Source organism: Eleutherodactylus coqui, chromosome 4 (genome assembly GCF_035609145.1).
Source record: "Eleutherodactylus coqui strain aEleCoq1 chromosome 4, aEleCoq1.hap1, whole genome shotgun sequence".
Lineage (NCBI taxonomy): Eukaryota > Metazoa > Chordata > Amphibia > Anura > Eleutherodactylidae > Eleutherodactylus > Eleutherodactylus coqui.
In genome coordinates, this window is record NC_089840.1 from 233,520,532 (window position 1) to 233,545,170 (window position 24,639).

General features: G+C 42.2%; 1 protein-coding gene across 5 annotated transcripts in view; it reads right to left on the reverse strand.

Moving 5' to 3' along the window:
* Window positions 1–317: 317 nt before the first annotated feature.
* Window positions 318–24,639, reverse strand: part of FGFR2 (fibroblast growth factor receptor 2) — an 81,553-nt gene continuing 57,231 nt past the window's right edge. For 2 of the 5 annotated variants that reach the window (XM_066600854.1, XM_066600859.1), the window contains 12 exons: window positions 21,849–22,039; window positions 20,487–20,634; window positions 17,857–18,063; window positions 13,725–13,875; window positions 11,706–11,827; window positions 9,613–9,723; window positions 9,050–9,240; window positions 8,579–8,701; window positions 6,832–6,902; window positions 5,474–5,611; window positions 1,982–2,087; window positions 318–1,871 (listed from right to left, as the gene is read on the reverse strand). In XM_066600854.1, the coding sequence (XP_066456951.1) occupies window positions 1,704–1,871; window positions 1,982–2,087; window positions 5,474–5,611; window positions 6,832–6,902; window positions 8,579–8,701; window positions 9,050–9,240; window positions 9,613–9,723; window positions 11,706–11,827; window positions 13,725–13,875; window positions 17,857–18,063; window positions 20,487–20,634; window positions 21,849–22,039 (1,727 nt within the window). In that variant the 3' untranslated portion in view covers window positions 318–1,703. Of the gene's footprint in view, window positions 1,872–1,981; window positions 2,088–5,473; window positions 5,612–6,831; window positions 6,903–8,578; window positions 8,702–9,049; window positions 9,241–9,612; window positions 9,724–11,705; window positions 11,828–13,724; window positions 13,877–17,856; window positions 18,064–19,520; window positions 19,666–20,486; window positions 20,635–21,848; window positions 22,040–24,639 lie in introns of all 5 variants that reach the window. The other 3 variants (XM_066600858.1, XM_066600855.1, XM_066600857.1) reach the window with 3 other exon arrangements.

The window sequence follows — 24,639 nt, forward strand, 5'->3', positions numbered from 1 at the left end:
GCGTTTAAATGACACAACGATTATCGCTCAAAAGTTCGCTCAAAAGACATCTTTTCAGCGGTAATCGTTGTATCTAAATGGGCCTTAAGACCTTAAACTTTGAGAGTTTTCTAAATTTAGTGTCCATTTATGGCTGTCTTAGTAGGAAAATACAAATCTTTTCTGTAAGACCATCATTTAGCATTAAAAACAACATAATGGATAAGAAAAGCTAAATTCGGGAGTTACAGAACTTGTTCAAGTAGAACGTGTTGTAAGAACACGGAAACCAAGAAAACGAAGACTAAATTACCACATAAGCTTGTCGTGAGCAAAACAACTTTTTTAACATATGAACTTTTATTTCATACATTTCTCAGAGAAGTGAGTTTGACACAACAAAATTCTGACATCAGTAGCCTCATATGTGGTCCATGGTCCACGAAAGGGTTGTACTTAGCAGTTGAGTGCTTCCGTACCAGTGGAAAGGTCTTCATTACTTAAGGCTATGTACCCTCTGTACAGCATTGGTTAGGCGAGCATTAAAGAATGGTTGATTCATGATTTAGGATGATACGATTAATGTGTTATCACAGTCTACATGCCTAGTTTCTCCACATTTCCATTCACCAGCAAGTGGTAGAAATACGGTAAAAACTAAATCATAAAGTAGCAACTGGTTCTGATTATTTACAAACTCAACATATTCTTGGTCTTTCCCACCGTTATTCACAAAGCACATGTAATTTGCATTGAAAAAAACAAATAGACTTTTTTTTCTTAAAGAAAGATCCATTTCCTTTCTATTTATAGCATAAATATCATATAAATCTTTTATTACAATAAGGCCCTTAATCTTTAGATCTCATAGGATTCCATATAGTTGGGTTGTTATTTTACGCCATGTCAACCACCGGCACAAAGTCTTTAAATCTCTGGAAGGGTCAAGGCCCAAGAGGAAATAGAAAAATAAGTTGACCCTGTTTGACTTAAGTTTTAAAACATCAACTCGATGTTTTTTGGGTTTTTTTTTTTTTGAAGGGGGACAATTCCAAAAATTGTATGTCAGTACTTTAAAAAAAAGTGGAATTTCCAATCCCAAATATCTATTCTGTCCATCCGTTCTCTGCTAGAAAGGAGCGTGGCCTAAAACTGGCACTCCTGCCCAGCATAGAAGGGTTTCTTTCCTTTTTTTTTTTAATTAGTTTTTTTTAATCAATACAAAAAAATAATTCATTGTAAATATAATATATATATTTATATATTTATACATATTTTTGAATATATTTACATTTATATCCAACAGCGATAATGCTGCATATGTGCTCTGGTGAAGGTTGGAAGGGGGCTAGGGTGCTGGAATATATTTTCTCAGAATGTTACAAAATTAACAAGAAAGGCAAGAAAATAAGTATCGGCCTTGAGTCTTTAGAAATCCATCTCGGAACGACTGTGTAGCTGGCTTTGCCATGCCAGATATAGCTTTGTGTCACTGACCCAGGCACATTCTTCCTGCTGTCTCTTATCCACTTGGGGTTCCTGCTTCTTACCAGCTGTTGCACGCCCACAGAATTGCAAGAGGAAAAACAGCGGGTTCTGCCCTGCGTTCTTTTCCCAACATGTGTCCACTTTCACGGAAAGGTCCACATACTTTGGCGTTCTGCAGAGTAAGTCAGTGCTATTGGTAGTGCTCTTTAGAGCTGGACTGCAGAACGCAAGGTGCCTCATGTTTTGACGCTGCCATTTACATTTTGGAATTTGGGGAGGCAGGGTTCATGTGGCATGGGGTCAGGGGAAAACACAGAATCGTCACCGGATGAAGAAGCAGAACATGAGGAGTCAGGGAAACTTGGAGAATATTGCTCCAATGGGACACTGAGGTCAAGGTACTCCTGTAAAAAGGGGGATAGAGAATGGCATGAATATACTTGCAATATACAATATGCAGTTGATTCTTGAGAATATAGGGAAACTGAGCAGCACAGATTTCCTTTCTACTAACCTCATTGCTGGTTAGTGTGAGTATTCTGTCCAAGTCCTCCACCAGCTGTTTGAAAGTAGGCCTATGTGAAGGAATGGCGTGCCAACAGTCTCTCATCATCATGTACCTGCGGAGAAAAGGGTGCACCATTGTGAGGTCTGGAAGCCAGATGGCACACACTCCGCGAAGACATATTATACATTCTTAGACCAGTAAATTTTCTGCATGTGCCAAGAATGGTAATATATTAGGATAAGCTAATCGGTGAGCCAACAAAGTTTAGTAAAATGATATAGATGCAAGACAGATATAACAGATGTAACTGTGGGTTAGGGCTTAACAACCGGCATTAATCAGGATGATTTACTAGACGACAGACTGACAGCCAATGAGATAAAAAGAAACCATTCTTAACCATATGGGGAAAGGTTTAAGGGGATACTAGATTATTTAACTTCGTACAAAAGTAATATGCTGTAGTCTATGTATATTACGTAAGCAGACATGCACAGAACACCCTAACTGCAATGGCGGATTGCAATCTATGAGTTATGGTATTTTTACATTGCTGGTTTTTGCAGCAGAATTTGACTAGGATCTTTGAAGATTCCACTTAAAATTCCCCTGCAAATGTGCATCCCATTACTTTCAATTTTTTCACAAATTTGGAGCAAAATTCTGTCCTGAGACCAGGAGGGGCAGAGGGTATATTACCTGCACTTGTTCTTCTCCATCTGTCTGATCCACCAGTTTCAGGTCTGATTTTTGGCTGTCCAAGATGGCCTAATCCCCATAGTGTATTGATAGTGTTAAACTTACCAGTGCACTATTACTGCTATCCAATTGACCAAAGCTATTCGAGGAGAAAGTTCTAGACTGGACCGTGGAGAGTCACCAGTACTCACGAAGGACATATAAGAGGTTTAAAGGCGCAACTAAAGTAACAAATGGAATGGGCGGACTACCTGGGATGATTTACTGGATCCTGCATTAAGCAGGCAGTTGTCCAGATGAGCCTGGAGGTCCTTTCCAACTCTACCATTCTATGAGTCTATACCCAGAGAGGTTATCAAAACTGGGGTTATTTAGTTTAGAAAAATTATAGCTGTATAACTATATCAGGGGACAATATAGAGATCTCTCCCATCATCTATTTATACCCAGGACTGTGACTGTAACAAGGGGGTGTCCTCTACATCTAGAGGAAAGAAGGTTTCTATACGGACATGGAAGAGGGTCCTTTACTGTAAGAGCAGTGAGACTATGGAACTCTCTGCCTGCGGATGTGGTGATGGCGAATTCCATAAAAGTGTTCAAGAGGGGCCTGGAGCTCTTTCTCGGGCATTACAATATTGCATGTCATAGTTGCTAATTACTTCAGAAGAATGGGTGATACAGGGATTATACTGATTGCCATACTTGGAGTTAGGAAGAAATTTTTTCCCTTAAATGGGGAAAATTGGCTTCTACCTTATTGGGGAGGGGGGGGGGGTTGCCTTTCTCTGGATCAACATTGGGGGGAAATAGACTGAACTGTGCCATCTTGGACATCTGAAAACCAGGATTGGAACTGTTGTACAGATGAGCAAGCATACTCGTCCGAGCTTGATGCTCGTTCGAGTATTAGGGTGCTCGAGATGCTCATTACTCGAGACGAGCACCACGCGGTACTCGTCTCGATTAAACGAGCACTGACCATTGAATTCAATGGAGCCGGCAATACAGCCGCCTCCATTGAAAGCAATGGGCTGCCGGTGAGCGTGGGATGAATTTTCGGGAAGGGCTTAAAAATATAAGCCCTTCCCTGAAATTCATCCAGAAATGTGTAAAAAGTAAAAAAAAAATATATATACTCACCTTGTCCCGGCAGATGGAGTTCAGCCGCGGCCGGCCAGCAGTTCTCCTGAACTGCTGTGAGTAGTATTCAGCAGCCGGGGATTTAAAATCCCCGCCTGCTGAATGAGCTGCCTCTGATTGGTCACAGCCTCACCAATCAGAGGCAGCTCTCACTCACCCATTCATGAATTATCATGAGTGAGAGCTGCCTCAGATTGGTGAGGCTGTGACCAATAAGAGGCAGCTCATTCAGCAGGCGGGGATTTTAAATCCCCGGCTGCTGAATACTACAGAAAGCAGTTCAGGAGAACTGCCGGCCGGCCGCGGCTGAACTCCGGCTGCAGCGGAAGGGTGAGTATACATTTTTTTTTTATTTTTACACATTTTAGGATGATTTTCAGGTTAGGGCTTATATTTTTAAGCCCTTCTCGAAAATTCATCCCGCACTCGCCGGCAGCCTATTGCTTTCAATGGAGCCGGCGGTATTGCTGGCTCCATTGAATTCAATGGGCTAACATCGTTCTTCTCTGCCACAGCTGTTACAGCTGTGGCAGAGGAGAACGATCTTTATGCTGACAGTGGGGGGGGGGGGTGTCTCACTCTTGCCACTATTGTGACTTAATAGTGAGACCTTGGAGCCTGAAATGCAGCCCTGCATGTTGCTCCTCGCCTGCCCTATCCATTTCTGTGTTTTTTACATGACTTTGGTGATTTGCTAAGATTTTCACAAATGAAAACCTTAGCGGAGCACCAGTCATATACAAAAATGCTCGAGTCGCCCATTGACTTCCATGGGGTTCGTTACTCGAAACGAACTCTCGAGCATCACTGAAAGTTCGACTCGAGTAACGAGCACTCGAGCATTTTGGTGCTCGCTCATCTCTAAACTGTTGTATTGGATGATGGCAGAGAACAAGTGCAGATAATATACCTCTAACCAATCTGGTCCAAGGACAGAATTTTGTCCTGAAACTGGAGAGTTGCCTTAAATCTGCTGTTTATCCATTTTTTCTTAGTCTCATGCAAGAAGGCGCAGGAAGATATGGGTATAAAGGTGCTCATACCTCCTCAATAGCTGTTGACTGAACACTTGTTCATCCAAAAGCCATTATTCCTGACTTCCCCATACACATCAGCTCTTGGTTCAGCCGAGCATTTATGTGCTTAGCTGAATCAAGCGGCTTATCTCCAGGGGGCAATAAAGATCAGGTTTTGAAACTTATTGAGCCTGATCTTTCTTTTTCCCTGAAATCATCTGTTGGGAAAAAGTCAGAAAGGCCTCGTATACATACGAGAATCACCTGGTCCCACCAAAATTGTTGGGTTCAGATGACTATAGTTTAATCTATGTGGCAACACTACTGGTTCAGTCAAGTGGAAATGAGGTCAGTAGTGGAATTCATATAGTGTCCATGACACTACATGATGCCAGTGTGTGGATGTTTTGGGCATAACAAATGTCATTCACCAAAGACATCTGTTCTCCAGAAAGGCCAGTAACTTCCTAGACACAGGTGATGTCTGACCAATGCTACAGAAGGAGAAATTGCTACTGTATACTTCGTGAATTTTGAATTATTGTTGGATTACCAAAAGGAAAAATTCAGATCTGTAAAAACCACCAAAAATAAAACAGACTCCAAAATTAATGGATAATCTTATTCCTCCGCCACTTACAGTTCATTGGTGCAGTTGGCTGGCTTGTCCATGCGATGTCCCTCTTTCAGTAGCTTGAAGAGTTCCTCAACAGGAATTCCAGGATATGGAGAACCTCCCAGGGTAAAAATCTCCCACATTAACACTCCAAATGACCAGCTATAAAACAGAAGGACAAAATACCTAATTTAAACAAGCATAGTAAAAATAATTACACTTAGTAAAATAATTTCTTTTATGGAGTGCGTTTCATACTGGAGGCCATTTTACAGAAATATTTTAATTACTTAAAGGCTATGGAAACCTTTATGCATGAAAAATCAGTACACACATCTTACTAAGTCCCTGCAGAAAAACATGATGCACTTATGATTTTTTGTTTTGAGTTTTCCTTCTAATGCATTTAGAAAGCCTCATACTTGATTTGCAGGCTCTCCTACATTCAAGTTTTTGGCTGGGGGCATTCCCAGCACTGATCAGCTGGTCTCTCTTATAAAGGCGTGCAAGCTCTGCTCTCCCTCCCCTCTCCTCTTTCAGAAGCTGTGTAGCATAACCATGGCCACTCAATACTACACAGCTATCTCTCCTCTATCTGAGTAGTAGATGGATCCGTTCCCCATTACTGCTGATAAGAGCTGAAAATTTGCCCAAAGTGAATTACAGCCCTCTGTAATAGTAGCTTTCTCTGCTCTCTGTCCTCCTGATCTTCTGCACCATTCCCCAAGCACAGCCCCTGTAATAACTCAAAAGAAAGGTAGTGAATGCACATTCAGAACAGGGGAGCAGGCTAGGGGAGGGGTTGTCAGCTTACTCTGCTAAGATTTCAGTCTTCCAGTTTGCAATGCCTTGGAAATCAATACAAGCATAGAAATCAAGCAATCGTTGATTTTTTAATTTTTTTTTTTAAGTGCAAGGGTGTTTTTATTTTGCACTGACCAGGAACATACACTGTATGTATGTATGTATGTATGTATGCTGGCTGCCAAGTCTCCCTAAAGTTGAAGTGTCCCCTTATGTTATGAAGCTATGAAAGAGTTAACGCTTCAGTTATAATTTTATAATACAGCCTTTTTACTCCCCGATCATGTGAAATAGACGGTAGTCCCTACTACCCATATATAAACCACTTTAATCGTTGCCAGATGTGTTGAACAATAAAAAGGCAAAGTGCTGGAACTTTTAAGCATAGCTTGATCAATCGAGTAAAGACCACATATGTAGCTCGGCTTTCAATATAAACAAAATCACATTTTGGTATTGTTCACTATTCAGATTTTACTTCTTCTACATCCTTAGAATATGATCATAGTCAACAACCAAGAGGGTGTGAAACTTCAACCACTATAGGTCTACGACTACCAGATTAAGGCGCTACTTACACATCACTCTGATGAGTATAAACCCGGTCAAAAAGTGCTTCAGGTGCCATCCATTTTACAGGAAGCCGACCCTGGATGGAGAAAAGCAATACAATTTTAACAGACCACAGAATCCTATTCTCAGATCTGGTGCTACATATTAAAGCTAATTTTTGGATATGACCCACTACAGATGCTTCATTCCATGGTACTTATTAAGCTAAGGAGTCGGTTGTTTCTATAGCTCCCAGAGAGTGTAAATTGAGTGGTAGCATTGACCCCATCTCCATTCAAATTCCTTCTCACCGCAGTCTTGCAGGTGAGAAGGAACAGGGGACTAGGGATTCTAATAACTGTAGGGGTCCCAGTGATCAAATAGTTGTCACTTATTCAGTAGACAGGAGATAGAGGAGGTTGGTGGGAAATCCCACTTAAGTAATGTGAAGAATTCCAAAATTCGACATTCTTTATGATCAGGAAAATAAGATCCGTTTTCTATCTCAGATTACGGAAATTATAATAAGCATTGGTGTCGGTGGTTCAAAAGTTTTGTATTGTGTTCTGTTCCATCAAGGCATCCAGTGTTTGTGGAGTTACGAATAGCAAAGTCTACAATGCTATTCTTACAGTCTAATAATAATCCCCCAATGGAAACCTGAAAGCGCCAATTATAATACAGTGGACTCTTTCACATCAGCTATGGCTTGCATGAGGTTAGACCCCATTTACACTGACAGATGATCACTTAAAAGTCGCTTAAACGACAGTTTGAGTGACAGTTTTGAGTGATCATCTTTGCATAGTCTATAGTACCTAAGTAGCTACTTAAAGGGGTTGTCCCGCGGCAGCAAGTGGGTCTATACACTTCTGTATGGCCATATTAATGCACTTTGTAATGTACATTGTGCATTAATTATGAGCCATACAGAAGTTATCAAAAGTTTTATACTTACCTGCTCCGTTGCTAGCGTCCTCGTCTCCATGGTGCCGACTAATTTTCGGCCTCTAATGGCCAAATTAGCCGCGCTTGCGCAGTCCGGGTCTTCTGCTGTCTTCAATGGGGCCGCTCGTGCAGAATGCCGGCTCCGTGTAGCTCCGCCCCGTCACGTGCCGATTCCAGCCAATCAGGAGGCTGGAATCGGCAATGGACCGCACAGAAGCCCTGCGGTCCACAGAGAGAGAGGATCCCGGCGGCCATCTTCAGCAGGTGAGTATGAAGACGCCGGACCGCCGGGATTCGGGTAAGTACTACCCGGTTTGCTTTTTTAACCCCTGCATCAGGGTTGTCTCGCGCCGAATGGGGGGGGGGGGGGGTTTAAAAAAAAAAAACCCGTTTCGGCGCGGGACAACCCCTTTAAGAGCTATGCAGGTGGAGCGGGACACTCCCGCTATTGATCGGTGAACAATACAGCTGTTCTGCATAAGCAAACAGCTGTATTGTTCTCTGTGCTTACAGCTCGCATCCCACTGTGAACTACCAGCAGGACGCGAGCTGAAAGAATCATATCAGCGCTGCCGACTGTGATAACAGCCTGCACCGCTGATAAGAGTTCATCGCTCAATTCAAGAAAACTAGAATTGAGCGAGGAACGACTCTGGCATGAAAACTGCATGACGTCCGTGCATTTAGATCCAACAGTTATCGCTCAAAAGACGGCTTTGAGTGAATTGTGAGCAAGAATCGTTGGGTCTAAATGGGCCTTAAGAGTGAACAGTTTAGTCCTTACAATAAATGCAATAAATATTCCTCCCCTCCCACACAACTTACATTTGTTGTTTTCTTATAATAATCTATATTATTGACATCTCTTGCCAGACCAAAGTCTGCGATCTTCATGACATTGCTTTCGGTAACCAACACGTTCCTAGCAGCAAGGTCCCGGTGTATACACTGTGGAAGAAAAAATAAATACATGGCAGAATTAGCACATGGATGTCCATATACTAAAGACATCAGATATCAATATCCCCCCATTCTAGGATGGCGTCACCTAAATTAACCAAAAACATCGAAATCGAAGTGAAGAAACCCTCTACTATAACCTATCCTTTGCATCTAACTCTTATTCACCACTCATTCATGATTGCAAGCGCAAAGATATATAGTTTGCTTAACAAACCAGAGTACAATTACACATTATTAAAGTAATAACTGTACTCTGCCAGCAGTCTTCCAATGCAAAACTAAGGAGCCATGAAAAGAGAGAACGCCCAGTGTAGTTATCTTCCATTATTATACCTTTTGCGACGCCAAGTATTCCATGCCCCTGGCCAGCTGATAAGTGCATGATACCAAGTCTTTGAAAGTCATCTGCTCTCCAGGTACCCTATTAATGTCATACGAGTATTCCATCTCAACCGGTCGACGGGCCCTGAGGTACTCTCGCAGATTCCCTTTAGCAGCATATTCTACAATTACATACAAACTACCTGCAAAGACATAATATGGTTGTACAGAGATCATGCATACATGCAAAATACATTTCAAGTGCCACTTAAAGGTGTCTAATAACTAAGAACTTCACAAATAAGTACCTGCTATGTACATGAAAAAGGCAGACAGGCGCTTATCTCAATAATTAGATTCTATGCTAATAACAGGACGGAGGTAAAACTGAAAGGCTACATTCCAAATGCCGCATGTATTTAGTGCTTGCAGCGGGTGGTCATTAAGGGGTGAACTTCTTCTCCTAAGGCAAGGCGTTCTTTCTCTTTCTCCCAGTGGTGACCCAATCATCTTCAACAATTCCTTTCATTACTAGTGACAAAATTAAAGACCTTTTGTTGTCTAACGCTACTTACCTCCTTGGGTGCATGCACCCAGCAAGTTAATGATGTTCTTATGCTTTCCAATCATTTTCATCATCTCCATCTCAGAGACCAGGTCTGCCAGGTCTTTCTCAGTAGCATCATCTGGATGGGTTAAAATAGGTAAATATTATTACAGTATATAACTATCACATGTAACTCAATAAATGGCAAAGATCCAGCCCAAAATTATACACTTACATGAAGAAAAAAAAAATTATATATACATTTGTATTCACATTAGTGGCATTGCACCATTAGGTCTGCATATGCAACCATTTAGCACAAAAACGTTTGTTTCTCTTTAACACTTTATGTTTTGTAAAGAGGTGACCAGTTCGGTCCTGATTAGAGATGAGCGAGTATACTCGCTAAGGCACATTACTCGAGCGAGTAGTGCCTTAGCCGAGTATCTCCCCGCTCATCTCTAAAGATTCGGGGGCCGGCGCGGGTGACAGGTGAGTTGCGGCGGGGAGCGCGGGGGGGGGGGGGGGGGGAGAGATCTCCCCTCCGTTCCTCCCCACCACTCCCTGTCCCCCGCCGGCCGCCGAATCTTTAGAGACGAGCGGGGAGATACTCGGCTAAGGCACTACTCGCTCGAGTAATGTGCCTTAGCGAGTATACTCGCTCATCTCTAGTCCTGATCTTTTATTTTTATTTCATCTGATTACAAACATAACCAAAATATGAGCAAAGTCAAAGATTGTTGTACTCTTGGCACCTCGGTGGGGAGGAGCTTGCATGCCATTAGGAAAAGGTGGGTTTTTGGTGTTGTATGGCAAAACCTGGTGACTATAAAAAGGTGCTTCACATCTGGAAGTGTGGAAAGAGAAAGGCGCTAATGTAAAAGAGAACAGAGTTCTGTCCAGTTGTCATGGGTTGATACAGCTATGCCGAGTTCGAGTCTAGGTGTGCCCATTCTCTAGGTCAGTGGTGCAAACTCATGAATATCATTAGTTTTCTTCCACCTGTGCATGGCCCGAAAGCTCAGTGAGTCATGGACAGAGGTTATTGCTATATTCTAGACTCTATACTATAGCAATAACCTCTGTCCATGCCTTATGGAGCTTTCGTACCATGAACAGGTGGAAGAAAACAAATGATAGTTGACCGAGTTTGACATATGCTCTAGGTTGAATAATTACTGACTGAGTACACAGCATACACAAGTGCCTCTTATCTCTGGTTCCTAAGCCACAATAGAAAAGCTTACTTCTTCATTAATAAAGTTCTATGTTTCACTTCAAGTACGGAGTGAAAGCCATCCCTTGATGCTACACCAAAGGGCCGAGGACTGGGCAAGGCGTGTGACCAAACATTTGTCTAGAGATTTCCAGTTGCCATCAACCCTATGCCCACCCTGCTTAATTGCACTACCAGCTACTAAACCAGTGAGTGACTCTTTATGTTCTGCTGAAGCCCCGCCGGCCCCCACGATGGAAAACAGTCCTGCCGGTCCTTACTGTGTCTAACCCTGTTTTGCTGTCAATTTAAAGTTTTGTTTTGTTTTATTAAAAACCATCTTTATCTGGTCTTTAGAATGGATTACATAATATTTGATATCAACAATGCAAATCCCTTAATACAGAAAATCCTCAAAAAATAAAATGGCAAGTGCTGTATAAAGGTTGCCATACACATTAGAACTGCTGCTTTCAATGGAACCGGACAGCCATCTAATGTGTATGAGATGTTCAGTTGACATTCATTCAGAAGATGTCAGAGAGAAAAAAAGAAGAAAAGGTCAGGCATGTTGAATTCAACATGCCCAATCCTTCTGTAATCAAGGAAGATAAGCCAGACACTTCTCCCTATTAAACATACATGCACACTTGGCCAAAAGGAAAATGACATGCAAACAGAATTTAATGGCAAGAAGCAGTGACAGGACCCACGGATCACACTTAGACATGGCGGCAAAAAGGGTTGCTCAGTTCAAAAGAGGGAAGTTATAAATTACACGCCTTTACAAAGCTGCTGTATGAGGGGCAACAATACTGTCAGAGCTGCTGATTTATCTATAGGGTCAGGAATGTGACCTGGTATCTCTATTGGGAGGGAAAAAAGCATCAGGCCCTTCCTTTTACCTTTCAGCATCTTCACAGCAACTGTTACAGATTCCTTGGGCCGATCTTTGTCAATCCCAACTGCCTCAGCCATGACCACTTGGCCAAAACAACCCTCACCAAGGGGTTTACCCAGCGTCATCCTATAGGTTTAAAGAAAAGCAAAAAAGTCATAAGTAAGTACAAAATCAAAAATTTAGATGTGATAGCTGCTAGAAATATAATAATCATCTATTTTTATATATCGCCCACATATTCCGCAGCACGTTACAAATCAGAGGGTACATGTACAGACAAAAATCAGACACACATAGAATATTAAACTAATAAACAATTTAAACAACAGGAGTGAGGGTCCTGCTCACAAGAGATTAAAAGCTATGGGAGAAAAAGGGGTGCTTGTTCTGTACAATGGTCCAGCCATCTTTTATACAAATAGGCCAGTATACATACATCTGCAATCGCCTCTTATTAGCTGGTATCTCTGTATGTACAGATATGAAGTGCATTAGAGTGTATGGGGGATAAAATGGGATGTAGGGTGTTAGGTTCTGAAGGAGAATGTAGAAGAGGGATAAACAGAGAAGAGTTAGATTAGGGAATGTGATGTGCCTCCCTAAAGAGATATGTTTTTAGGGCACACTTAAAACTGTGACCTTTGGGGATTAACTTGACTGTCTGAGGTAATACCAACATAGTGGCAGCTTGACAGGTGAGGTAAAGTATTAATTAGCACTGGAACGTACGGCCATGGTGAGCATGGACCCAATATGGAAGTGCAAGGGTTAACGAAGGCTAATCACAGCCATCATCTTCATGAATGCAACATATGACTGTGAGACGCGGACATTGAGGATAGCAGAAAAATTGAAACTTTTGAGCTGTGGTGTTGGAGAAAAAAAAATTCTATGAATCACCTATACAGCTAGGGTCACTAACAAAGCTGTCCTGGACCATATCAACCCAGAGGTGTCCCTGGAAGGCAAGATCACGAGACAGAGACCAACTTACTTTCGACACCCGTTGAGGGCAAATTTGCTGGTAAAAGAGACACTACTTATAACGGTCGGTGGTAAAAGGGAACGGGGAAGATAAAAAAGACACACGTTGGCTGGACATCATCAAGGAGGATACGGGAATTGAAAGCAGCCATAGAGAATATAGAAGCATGGAGAGGGCTGGCTTACAGAGTATCCAAGAGTCGGACATGACTGAACGGACAGAATTGGAAATACCAACAAACTATATAAATTATTTTAAAAAATGTAATACAGTTGAGTCAAGAAAGTAAAGCAATGCAATTCCAGAAATATCATTAAAGTGTAACTGTGTAATTGCTAAAAATGTATGATAGGGACAAGTAAAAAATGTTGATGCCTGCACCTAAAGTGCTCACCCAAGCGCCATCACTGCTTGAGCCCATCTTCAGCCAGAGAGCAGTGATAGCACTTGGATGAGCACTTCAGCTGGCTCGTTCAAGCGATTGGCGGGAGCACCTATAAATGGACTCCCAGCAATCAAAACTTTTGACATGTTCCTATGACGTTAAAAGTTTTTAGAAAGCACAGTTACTCTTTTATTCAAAACATTAAATGTCACCAATAGGAATATAAGAATGGTAAAATAATATTAGGTCCATTATGTTGATGCCATATCTACATACAGTATAGGGTGCAGACTGAATATTTGAACACAGCTGTCTCCAGACAATCACTGGCTGCAGTGGTGAGGTCAACTTTGTTGCTAGTGATTGGCCGGTTACGTCTAAACTACCCATCGGCACTTCAGTAGTGTAAACCAAGGCCATCGGGAATCCACTTCTGCGGGATTTGAACATTCAATTTTTTTTGTAATTTCAAGCCATATTAAATTTACTGAAATCTTCTATAGTGACCTGCTAGTTAGTAAAATCACCAGCAAGTGGGCTATGTAAAGAGTAAACCTAAAAATATGGAGATCGAATACAGAGCTTACAAAGAAAAAAAATATATCACAATCACCCTGCAGTAATAATTCAAAGACTATGGTATAAATACATACTTGTCTCTTGGAAATTCCCACTTGGGATCATGGGGAAGCTCGTACTCGGACACATTTGGTAGAAGTACAGTGTCAGCACTGGACAAGAGCCGCGTTGTGATCCTCACCAGTGGAGTTGTAGAACTCATAGAAGAGCTGGAATCTGCCGAAACCTGCAAGTGGAAAGAGGTCTGTGATATATACCCTTTGACAATAAGACAGAAGCAATCTAAAATGGCAGCTGTCCATGTGCAAACTAGGTTTAAGGGGGCAGATGTGCATGCATGTATTACTCTTAGAAGAAAAGGCGGCCATGAAAAATAACAGAGCCTATTGCAAAATCCATGTTAGCGTTAATAAATAGCCCACGACTCTCTGATCTTCAACTGTATGTAATTTATAAAGGTCATAGAAAGCAGCCCAAAATCCATGGCTGCAAAACTTTAATTGGCCCTTTATTACTTTTCATCCTAAAAAAACAAACCAAGAAGCTTTTGCTGTTGGGTAGTCCCATAATGATAAGCGATGGCATCTTGTTTCTATTGTCCAACCATCATGACCCCGGCCAAATGATAGTATTTCTCTGCACAGCAACTACTTCCAGTACTTCCTTCATTTGACCTTGGTCCCAGAGCTCAGGCTTCCATAAATCATAATGTTATGGCATATAGTAGCAACGGGGAGATGGTAATAAAACTAGCTTTAGGCTGGGTTCACACACGGTGGATTTGCCGCGGTTTTTCCGTTGCGATTTTGCCGTAGAAGGACTGCTTCTGCGGCAAAACCGCTTCAAAGGTTAATTTGGGCTTGCGGATTTTCGTGCGGAAAAAACCCGCAAGCGTTTTTTTCTGCAGCGCTTTTTTACTTTTTGCCGCGGATTTGGCTGCGTCCATAGAGGTCTATGGACAAAAAAGCGCTGCGGAAAAGACCATAATATGAACATGCTGCATCTTTGAAAACCGCGCCACAGTTGCATTTCCACACTGCGGCTGTGCAGAAAAAATCTGCACCGTGAGAACAGTTTTTTGGCAAAACTCATTTGTGCTGCATTGCACTGCAAACGCAGCGGTTTTGCCGCAGTGCGGATATGCAACGACAATCCGCGGCAAAACCGTGGCAAATCCGCACTGTGTGAACCCAGCCTTTGACTTGGAGTTTAAAAAAAACTAAAACATTTTTTGAGCCATGTACTATGTAACTTTTTTGTTTTAGTTATGTGTTTTCTTTTGCGGCACCATCATGATTGGCTCTATTTTTCCCATCTGCTCATAGCTAATCGGAAAACTTTGCGTTTCAGATGTGCTATGCTATAGGGTCTATCTGCTTGGTTAAACTGGTGTGCATTACATGTGGTATTTTCAACTCATATTAAGATTACCTGTTACTGCTGCCCTTTAAAAGAGAAAAATATAATTTAAATGATAGCAAATTAGAAAGCTATCTGAGAGTAACCCAAACTTCTGCAGTTCTACTACTTGGGTATTGCAAAATTCATCATACAATAGGGACATTTTAAATATGGGGTTGTGAAGGTCATACTCAAGGTTATATGCAGCAGGATGAAATGCATAGCTGTAAAACTCCAATTGGCACTTCATTACTTGTCATACTACCAAAACAAACCAGGAAGCCCTTGCTGTTGGGTAGTTTGGTGTTCACGAGGTGTAAAAGGTCCGTTCTTGGTAAATATGAGGACCTACCTTTTATAACGTCATCAGTGCAAGAGATACTTTATCTACCCAGCATGAGTAGATTACTAGGAACGACCTGAACACCAATATACTTGCCATTCAGATTCAAGATGGAAGTCAGCCAGGCTAAGCACATGTTGCTAAAAGGGTTCTCCAGGACTTTTATGATTTATGACTAGAGATGAGCGAGTGTACTCATCAAGGACAGATACTGGAGCGAGTATTGTCCTTTTCGAGTACCTGCCTGCTCGCCCGCAAAGATTCGGGTGCCGGCGGGGGTGAGCGCTGTGTTGCGGGAGGGAGCAGGAGGGAGTGGGGGGGAGAAAGAGAGGGAGAGAGCTCCCCGCCACCTCCCCCCACCGGCACCCGAATCTTTGCAGGCGAGCAGGCAGGTACTCGAAAAGGACGATACTCTCTCCAGTATCTGTCCTTAACGAGTACACGCGCTCATTTCTATTTATGACCTATCTTCAAGATCGGTCATCAATATTCAAATCGGCAAGGGTCTACTGGTCTGGATCCCTGCTGATCAGCAGATTCCTGGCATTGCTGTCAATGCATATAGCACTGAAAGCATTGCTGTTATTGCAGCCGCCTGGTTTGGTAATGCAGACACAACTCCCATTGAAGTCATTGGTAGCTGTGCCAAACTGGGCGGCTACAATGTTGATAGCACAATCTGCTTCCAGTGCTGACCACATTGACAGCAGAACCAGAAATCAGCTGATCAGTGGAGATCCCTAGTGGTGGAACCTACTTATCTATTGAACACCTATCTTGAGGATAGGCCATCAATAGTGAAAGTCTTGGAGAACCCCCTTAAATTCTGGAGTAAAATTATTTGTTATGTTTAACACAATAAGCATAGAATTACAAAAAAATTGTTATCAAACAGTAAAGAGTAACAATAAGGCTGGGTTCACACGGGGCGTATTCCCGTCGGAAATCCCGCGGTTTGGCTGCAGCCGAAGCCGCGAGATTTCCGACGGGAGAACCGCCGCGGAAAAACCCGCAGCGGCTTTGAAGTGGCCCGGCCGCTCGCTCTTCCGCTGCGGCCGGCGCTCCCATAGAGGAGAGCGCGGCCGCGGCGGAAAGAAAAGGTAAACAGACAGGCTGCATATTCTGAAACCGCGGCTGCGGCGGCCGCAGCCGCGGCTTCAGCCGGACTTACTGCAGCGGATTGGGCGTCCTGTGTGGACGAGATTTCTGAGAAATCTCGTCCACATGGCTGGCTAATCCCGAGATTAGCGGCCACGGGTGGATTTGCCACGGCGAAATTCCGCGCGGAATTTCCGCGGCAAATCCGCCCTGTGTGAACCCAGCCTTAAAGACTAATCTTTAATTTGCATTTGCTGGATCAGCTAGGATTTGCCCCACATTCAAAAGGCTAAGGCTAATTACAGACTAGTGATATCTGATCCACTTTGTACTATTTTTTTTTGTCTATCTTTCAACCCTCATAATAATTATAATATATATATATCATATAATACCAGTATGGACATCTACTTTTATAGCATTACCAAATCTGGAGTTAGTGGCAAGGTGCAAGTGGTAAAGCGCTGAAGATAGGTCATCACTAGTTTAGTACTGAAAAAACCCTTTAATTCCCACACAAGAGTACGTCCCTGTAACTCTCGGAAAACACTCATTTGGCAACCTGCAACCTCCAGTACCGACACAACTATCTACTTGGCTTCCTTCTTGTCCCTATCCTATGTATCACTAGCAATAGCTTCATATTCCCTATGGGCATGAGGTATTACAACAGGATATGTTAAAATATAGAGACCATTTTCAGCCCTAATCCAGTAGAATAATTACAAAAAACTGGAAATATACGATAATATGATGAGTAAAACTACATAATAAATGTTATACAAAATGGTAAGTAATGCAAGAAAGAAGACTTGTTTAGTGGAGATCTATGTCAGCAACTAGAACACCAAATGGGCGCCATGCCCAAGACATTAATCCATGATCATAACCTGTTGAGCTATCCTCGGGATAGGTTATCAATAGCTGATTAGCACCCACGAATTAGCCTGTCCTCCGGCCAGCAGTCAGTGCAGCTGAGCTGGACCTCCCCATCATGGGCAGAGCTAAAAGCATAACAGAAGGCTTTGTTCCCATTGAAATCAATGGGAGTGATGCCTTCTATTACACTTCTGCCTGTGACCATGATACAAATGTCTGGCTCAGGTGTACTTATAGCAAGCTGGAGGTCAGCCGATTGTCAGAGATCCCAAGTGGCAACCCCCAACGATCAACTATTGATGACCTATTCTGAGGATAGGTCAACGATAGTAAATGGCCAGAAAACTCCTTTAATGTATGTCAAACTGTTGGGGCTGGATGAGCACTGATGAGGTGCACTTCCAAATTAGAAGGCTGTCATTTATGTAACTGCACATGGTAGCTGCTGTCGGCGCATAAAGTTTTTTGAACTCTTTATCTACTTTCTGTTACCTGACGATGTAGAGGAATTCGCTTGCTGAGCTTATGGACTACAGGTGGGCCGATTAAAGCCTTCTTCTTTTTGGCTCCATTGAGATAATGGAATATAAGGCAAATTGCAATAAAACCAAGGATAAAAAAGGTTCCACCAATGTATATTCCAATTTCCATGTAATACGGCAAAGAATTGGGCTCTTCGTGATGCTCTATACCTGCAAAATGATGTACGGTGGACAAGTGAGCTAGAGTACCAGCAAAATGAAATAGTTAATACTCACCATTCTAGAGACGTTCTACATTCATAAAACTCTCAGACACATACATCAACATTCAACTCCTATCTTTTAGGGGGTCATATAGTATGCAATGAATTAAGACGGACTAATGAAAAAAAAAAAAAAAAAATCAATAACTAACCTAAAATTTCACTTTACAAAAATAAATTACTAAAGCATCTCGAAAGCAGCAAATGTTTCTTACTCTGAATTACTGTGCAGACTACGAACATTACAAATGCACAGCATGAACACCTGATATCCAGATCCGGGAACCTAGATATTAAGCAATGCTTGTTTTACGTGTACAGTGCATTCACGCATTACTAGTACTGGCAGAGATAATGCCCAGCAGAGGGCAATACAAGGTGGTGACGTGCTACACTTTGACCTGATTTGACATCAGTCTATGGTTTTCACAGAAAAGCAACTAGATGACGGACAAATGAAAGACTACAGGAATGAAAAACTGTAAATGTGAGTGAAAGACCAGCTCAAGCCACTGGTGTAACTATAGGGGATGCGGTTGCACCCAGGCCCAAGAGCCCTAGTGGCCCATAAGGCCTCTCTTCTCCATATAGGGAGCCCAGTACTATGAATAAAGCATTCTAGTTGGGAGCCCTGTTACAGATTTTGCATTGGGGCCTAGAAGCTTCAAGTTATACCTCTGCGTTAAGGGGTTAAGAGAAGTTGGGGGGCCCCAAGATAAACTTTTGCACCAGGGTCGATGAGTCTTTAGCTACGCCCCAAGGTATTAAGTATCATGGAAATTGTTATCCTATAGGATTGTAGGATTTGGCCATAATCTTTAATGCTACCCACAATCATACTCGCGCATTCGTCCACCTCACAGACTTGTCCAGCAGTTAAACAAAAGGTAACCAGCATTGTAATGGGGGACATTACCTTTCTATTTCAAGTAGCTGTTTGTCCCCCAAAGTAAAAATAGCAGCAGGAAAGGAAAAAAGAAAAAACAGAATGAAAAGTCTTAAGAGACCGGACAGCAAAAGAAAGGAGAGAAGAGACCTGTACACCAGAGATGTTTTGTCCGTTGTGGTCGAAACCCTTTCTTAACAGCGAAAAAAGGGGTAAAAACACAACAGATGAAAAAACATCTTGTCCCCGACTGCACAAAGAGTCCATGCAATGCAATTCGGGAACTAGAAAAGTAGATGCAGAGGTAAAGATTGCTGCACAGCTCCATATCCCCATCATAGTGATAAAAGTTCTGTTCACGAAGTGTACAGCTTCCTTCTTAGTACAACGACTATAAAATGTATCACTAGTTTTTCCTTGCATTATTTATATTGGTTTCCTTGGACAGGAGCAGTGTTCATGGCTTACCCCAGCAACAGAAGAGAGAAAGACAGAAACCCAAGACAGGAGGATAATACCTGGCAGAACCGTCAACCAGGCAGAGTGTTGAGAAATCCCAATGGAATTTCCAGCTATACAAGTATATTCCCCAGCATCCTCAAAAGAAACATTTCTGACATATAAGACTTCTATCTCTTCATCCGTAATGTTAACACCGGCAGCCTAGAAGAGAACGATGGCAAAAAAAGAGAAGAAAAGCAATACCCCATGAGAAAAGGAAACACGTGGAACATGCTTAGGAGATGTCTCAAGCCTTGGAGAGGCACATCAACCTTTGAGGATCTCCTTTGCTTACCACAAAGACCTTCTCCAAAAGACCCAACACACCAAAAGCCACCATGAAAACATTATGAGAACACAGACTGCAGATTAATGCACATTGCCCTTCACCAGGAATTACCACCATTTATGCATGCAATGCAATCACAGAACATGGAAAACAATCACACCCACGAGAAAGGATTTCATCTTCTAGTACGAGTTAAGGGGGACGGCTACTATACTTCGGCTTCATACTTATCCACAAATATCGAAACTGTAGCTGGATGTTCAGCTCATATGTATTTACTGTATCTCCAGCACTTTCATAACTGGAGTCAGCCAGTAATTGGTTAAGCCAACATTCGTAAAGGAACAACCTATCAATTTCATAGAGATCAATGACCTCATTAGCAGAAGCGCTTCTTTCTTGGTAAATAGGTTGCACTTTTACAAATCAAGGTTCACCTCCAATGTGTTTGACTATCAGGGAATAGAAAAAGAAGGAAGAATGGGTAACAGATGTGGTGGGGTACCAAGATGTTAGGAGAAAGCAGAAGGGATCGAAGGGATTAGACTCTTGTGAAATCCTTTAGTCAGTGGGTATTTTTCCATGGCCGCAACTAAGTACGGCATAACACCATCTCCAGATTTTGTCAAACGCCACCTTTGCCAAAAGCACCAAGAGCCCATTGCAGCCCATGTGCGATGGCAGGAGACGTTACCTGGTTCTTTCTTCTCCACTGTGAGCCAGGCTGACTTGTTGGCCTCTCCAATATAATTGGAGACTGTACAAATATATTCGCCAGCATCTGCTTCTGTCACATTGTACAGATTCAGCACCTCAGCACTAGAACTGTTTATTCCTGAGTGCTAAACACGGGTAGGTGATCCAGGAAGAAAAACATAGAGCTGTTGACTATAGGATATGGTACCAATGGAAGTATATTTTATAAAGTATTATGCAACATGATCATTAAAGAAGGCTAGAGTGTGGTAGCCTGTAGACTACTTTTATGAATTTGCTATCATTTTCTACCAAACTTTCCTCTTTGTTACCCAGGCTAAATTGCCAATAATGTTTACATATTGTGCATAATCCATAAATGAATATGATAAACTTAAAAGGGGTTTTACAGTATGTATCCCCCATATGTTGAACCGTTAAAGGAAGTCTATTGTGAAATTAACCCTATTAAGTATTAACGCTGTGATATCAGCGCTTAGGTGTGGAGGGGCATCATACCATGAATTCTTCTGCCAGCGCTTACATCATGGAGAAATTATTCTTTTGCCCTGTACGCTATATGAAAAACAAGCCCAAGACCGTCTGATGGGTGGGCCACTTGACTCGAACTCGGCCAGTGCTTTTACTCTTGGTCTTCCTCAGCTCATTTCCTTGCTTAATGATTGCAGAAGAGAGCTATCAATCATTAAGAAATGGAAGGGGTTGAAGAAGGCAGAGAGCCGACGCACACGATGAGTCGGAGCCGAGCGGTCCGTCCATTGGTTGGTCTCAGGCACATTTGCATACAGTGTATGGGGCAGAATAATAAAGATTTCTCAGTAATGGAAACTTTGTTGAAAGAAATCATAGTATGATGCCCCTCCTCGTCTGAGCAATGAGCTGACAGCACTAATAGTTAGTAGTAGTGTTAATTTCATGACAGACTTCCTTTAATACTGTTTTCTGGGAGTGGATTTCTGCAGGAAGCAGACAGCTCCGTTCACGCTGAAGTGGTGAGGCTTAGTATTGCAGGCAAAGTTCCTATTGAAATAAATGGGAATTTGTCCTGCAATACCAAGCCTAGCCACTGCAGTGGGAATGGAGCTGTCTTCTCTCTATACAAATCCATTCAGTTTACAAGTACAATTAGCGGGGTACTCTGGCAACATACCCTTTTCTAAAGTTAAAAACGCATCACAAGTTGGTGCTTTGCGATTTTTGTGCAATGCATTTTTAACACTAGAAAGTCCCATTGACAATTGCATTAAAAAAAACCAAGTGGGTAGGAGCCCTAATACCTATTTATATGCTGCCATTAATCAAGAATTTATCAGCTTGTATATCTTTGGTATGTTCTTACTTTCAAAACCTTCATATACGGGATCCCGTCTACTCCATATCGGCTTCCATTCTTCTCTACATATCTCACCCACCGAATATGGGGTTGGGCATCACTGTATACCTTGCACACAAATTCTGCATCTCCTCCTACGACGGCAGTTGTGTTGGCTGGGAGGCCTGCCTGTAGTATTGGCCGATGAGAGGAACGCTCTGTTGAGAAAATAATAGAACAGAGAAGGGGGCGCTCTGTTGGGTTATTAAAGAAACACAAGACTCCCTTCTATAGGAGCAGACTAGAGAATACACCAGTACTGTTAAAATAAGGGGTCATATTTTGCCTCAAAACATGCAAACATGTCTTATGTACATGTATTATTTAATTCTTGTGTGGTAACATTGAGTCTATTTGACCCAAGCCATGTTCATTGCAATCCTGGTACCATACAAGATGAACTTTTGGAATACTTGCATGCAGGGGTGTAACTAAAGGCTCAAGGGCCCTGATGCAAAAGGTGAGCTGGGCCCCCCTTTATCTGTATCTGTACCCGTACCCATACCTAAACCATGCTGCACAGAGGCATAACTTGAAGCTTCTGGGCCCCAATGCAAAACCTGTAACAACTATAACCCCCAACTATAATGTTTTATTCATAGTACTGGGCTCCCTATATGGAGAAGAGAGGCCTTATGGGCCCCCTAAGGCTCCTGGGCCCGGGTGCAACGGCATCCCCTGCATCCTCTATAGTTACGCCCCTGCTTGCATGCCCTTAAAGTGTCTCCTTTGAGATTTACATTTGGAGCCATAGATTGTGCTACAGTGGAATACATGCACACACATCCGTACTGTACAGTGCTTACAAAGGAAGGCAACAAAAAGAAAACCGTTCCAAGCTGAAACAAATGGTCACAATTTCGGAGTCCCCAAAAAAACTCTTTTAAAGGACTATTGCTATTAAAACTGTACATTAGGAACATAATACCCATTAAATGCTTATGGATCTCATCAACAAAATGTAAACGTAATATAAAGCATACATAGGTACACAAAGCATTACAATTTAGATCTGGACCCGTGTGACCCTACGAAAATGAGATCCTTTGATGGGAGAAGAATGTGTGTAACAACATGTCTATTGTAAGACTGTGATACATTAAGTGTGTAAAGTGTATTTAAGGACCTTCGACAAGAGATCACACATTCACACCACAAGCATATATGTTCAGTAATATATGTTATAAAATAAATAAGGGCAGAGACGCCAATGGAGGAGGAGGGGGGGGAATAACTCAAGTCTGTAAACCCGTTAAGTTCCTGGCAAGGGTCCCTGAAGCAAAATCAGTGCCAAGCTGGAAGGGAGGGAGATGCGTATTTGTAAGTATTGTTGAGGGAGGAGGGAAAAAAACTCAATCTTCAAATGATACCGCCCGGAGGAGGACAATAGAAAACATGCTAGTTTATACAGGCCACAGAAGAAAGAGGGGGCATGGATTCCCTGCCCATATTTTTGGATGCCAAGATTTTTATGCCACCTGTGGCAGGGAGTGTTCCAATTAACCTGTGTTGTTCTAGAATCCACGACGGGGGGAAAGATTAACCCGAATCAGAGTTACAATCAAAGTTAGCTACCTTTTTGATAACCAGACAATACTCCGACTCGTAAATAAGACCTATTGAGACGCAAGCATGGTGTTTATAGTGTGCCAAGCATTGCCAAGCCTCCTACGATGTCTTGCCAAATTCATCCGATAACCAATGTTTCCTTGAATGCTATCTCAGTTCATTATGTCGAAAATCAACTTTCACAATATTACTGGCCAGAGGTTATTCTTCAAAAATATTTGCTAAGTACAAAAAAAAAAAAAGTTTTCCCACCTGCAGCAACTTTCTTCACTTGTTGTGAAGGAACTACATTACCTTTTGACACTTTCAATGTTATTAGAAGAGCGGAAATGTGTAATAATTGTGGATGAGTAAAAAGGGATTGACACTTTCTAATTTTAATCTTCGCAACCCATTTTCAAATATTGGTACTACTGATCTTTAATTGCTCTCTGCGTTCCACTGGCAAGCAAGGTGTTAAAGAGCGAAGCGTATCCAATCTCTGGGAGCGTCTTACACACACACACATACCATGTTCCAATAAATTGTTTCACAAACAGACGTCCAGAGAGCAGCCTCATGTAAAGCCAGCACACCTCCCTGGAACAAAGGCGGCTTTCATGCAGGTTGCTCTCCCTGGCACTCTGTGGGGAATTGGTACGCTGACGTAATCCTGGCAGGCGCAGCACAAGCACCAACCTTGTTTAACTTGCAGTAAGTTAAAGCATAGAAGGAAAGGAGGGGAAAAAAAAGGGAAAGGAATCTTAAAATGATTGCTCCGGATTTGAGGCACTGATGTAGAGTACAGGAGACTGATGTGTGGTTTAAAAGATATATTGATCAAACTGTATTTTTGCCTTTGAAGTCACGGTAAATGATTGCCTGTCTACATTTTACTACCCATTAAGTTAAACAAGCTACAATACAGTTCACCTAAACCAGACAAATAAAGCAATGGAGTTGAATATCATCCTGGGCACTATAAAAAGAAAATGTCACATAGCCCCCTGAAATGTTCCGCTTAAAGCGTAGCTAACTTTTCGGATAACTTTTTAGAATATGCTGCCATGTGTATACATAAGGAAGAACACTGTTTCTGGCCATTCTATACCTATATCCTGTATTTTACCCTTTGCAGGGTATGCATCTGATTATCAATCCTCTCAGGACTGGCGAGAGGAGCCTGGCTGCTGTGTTGTGCTCTATAGAC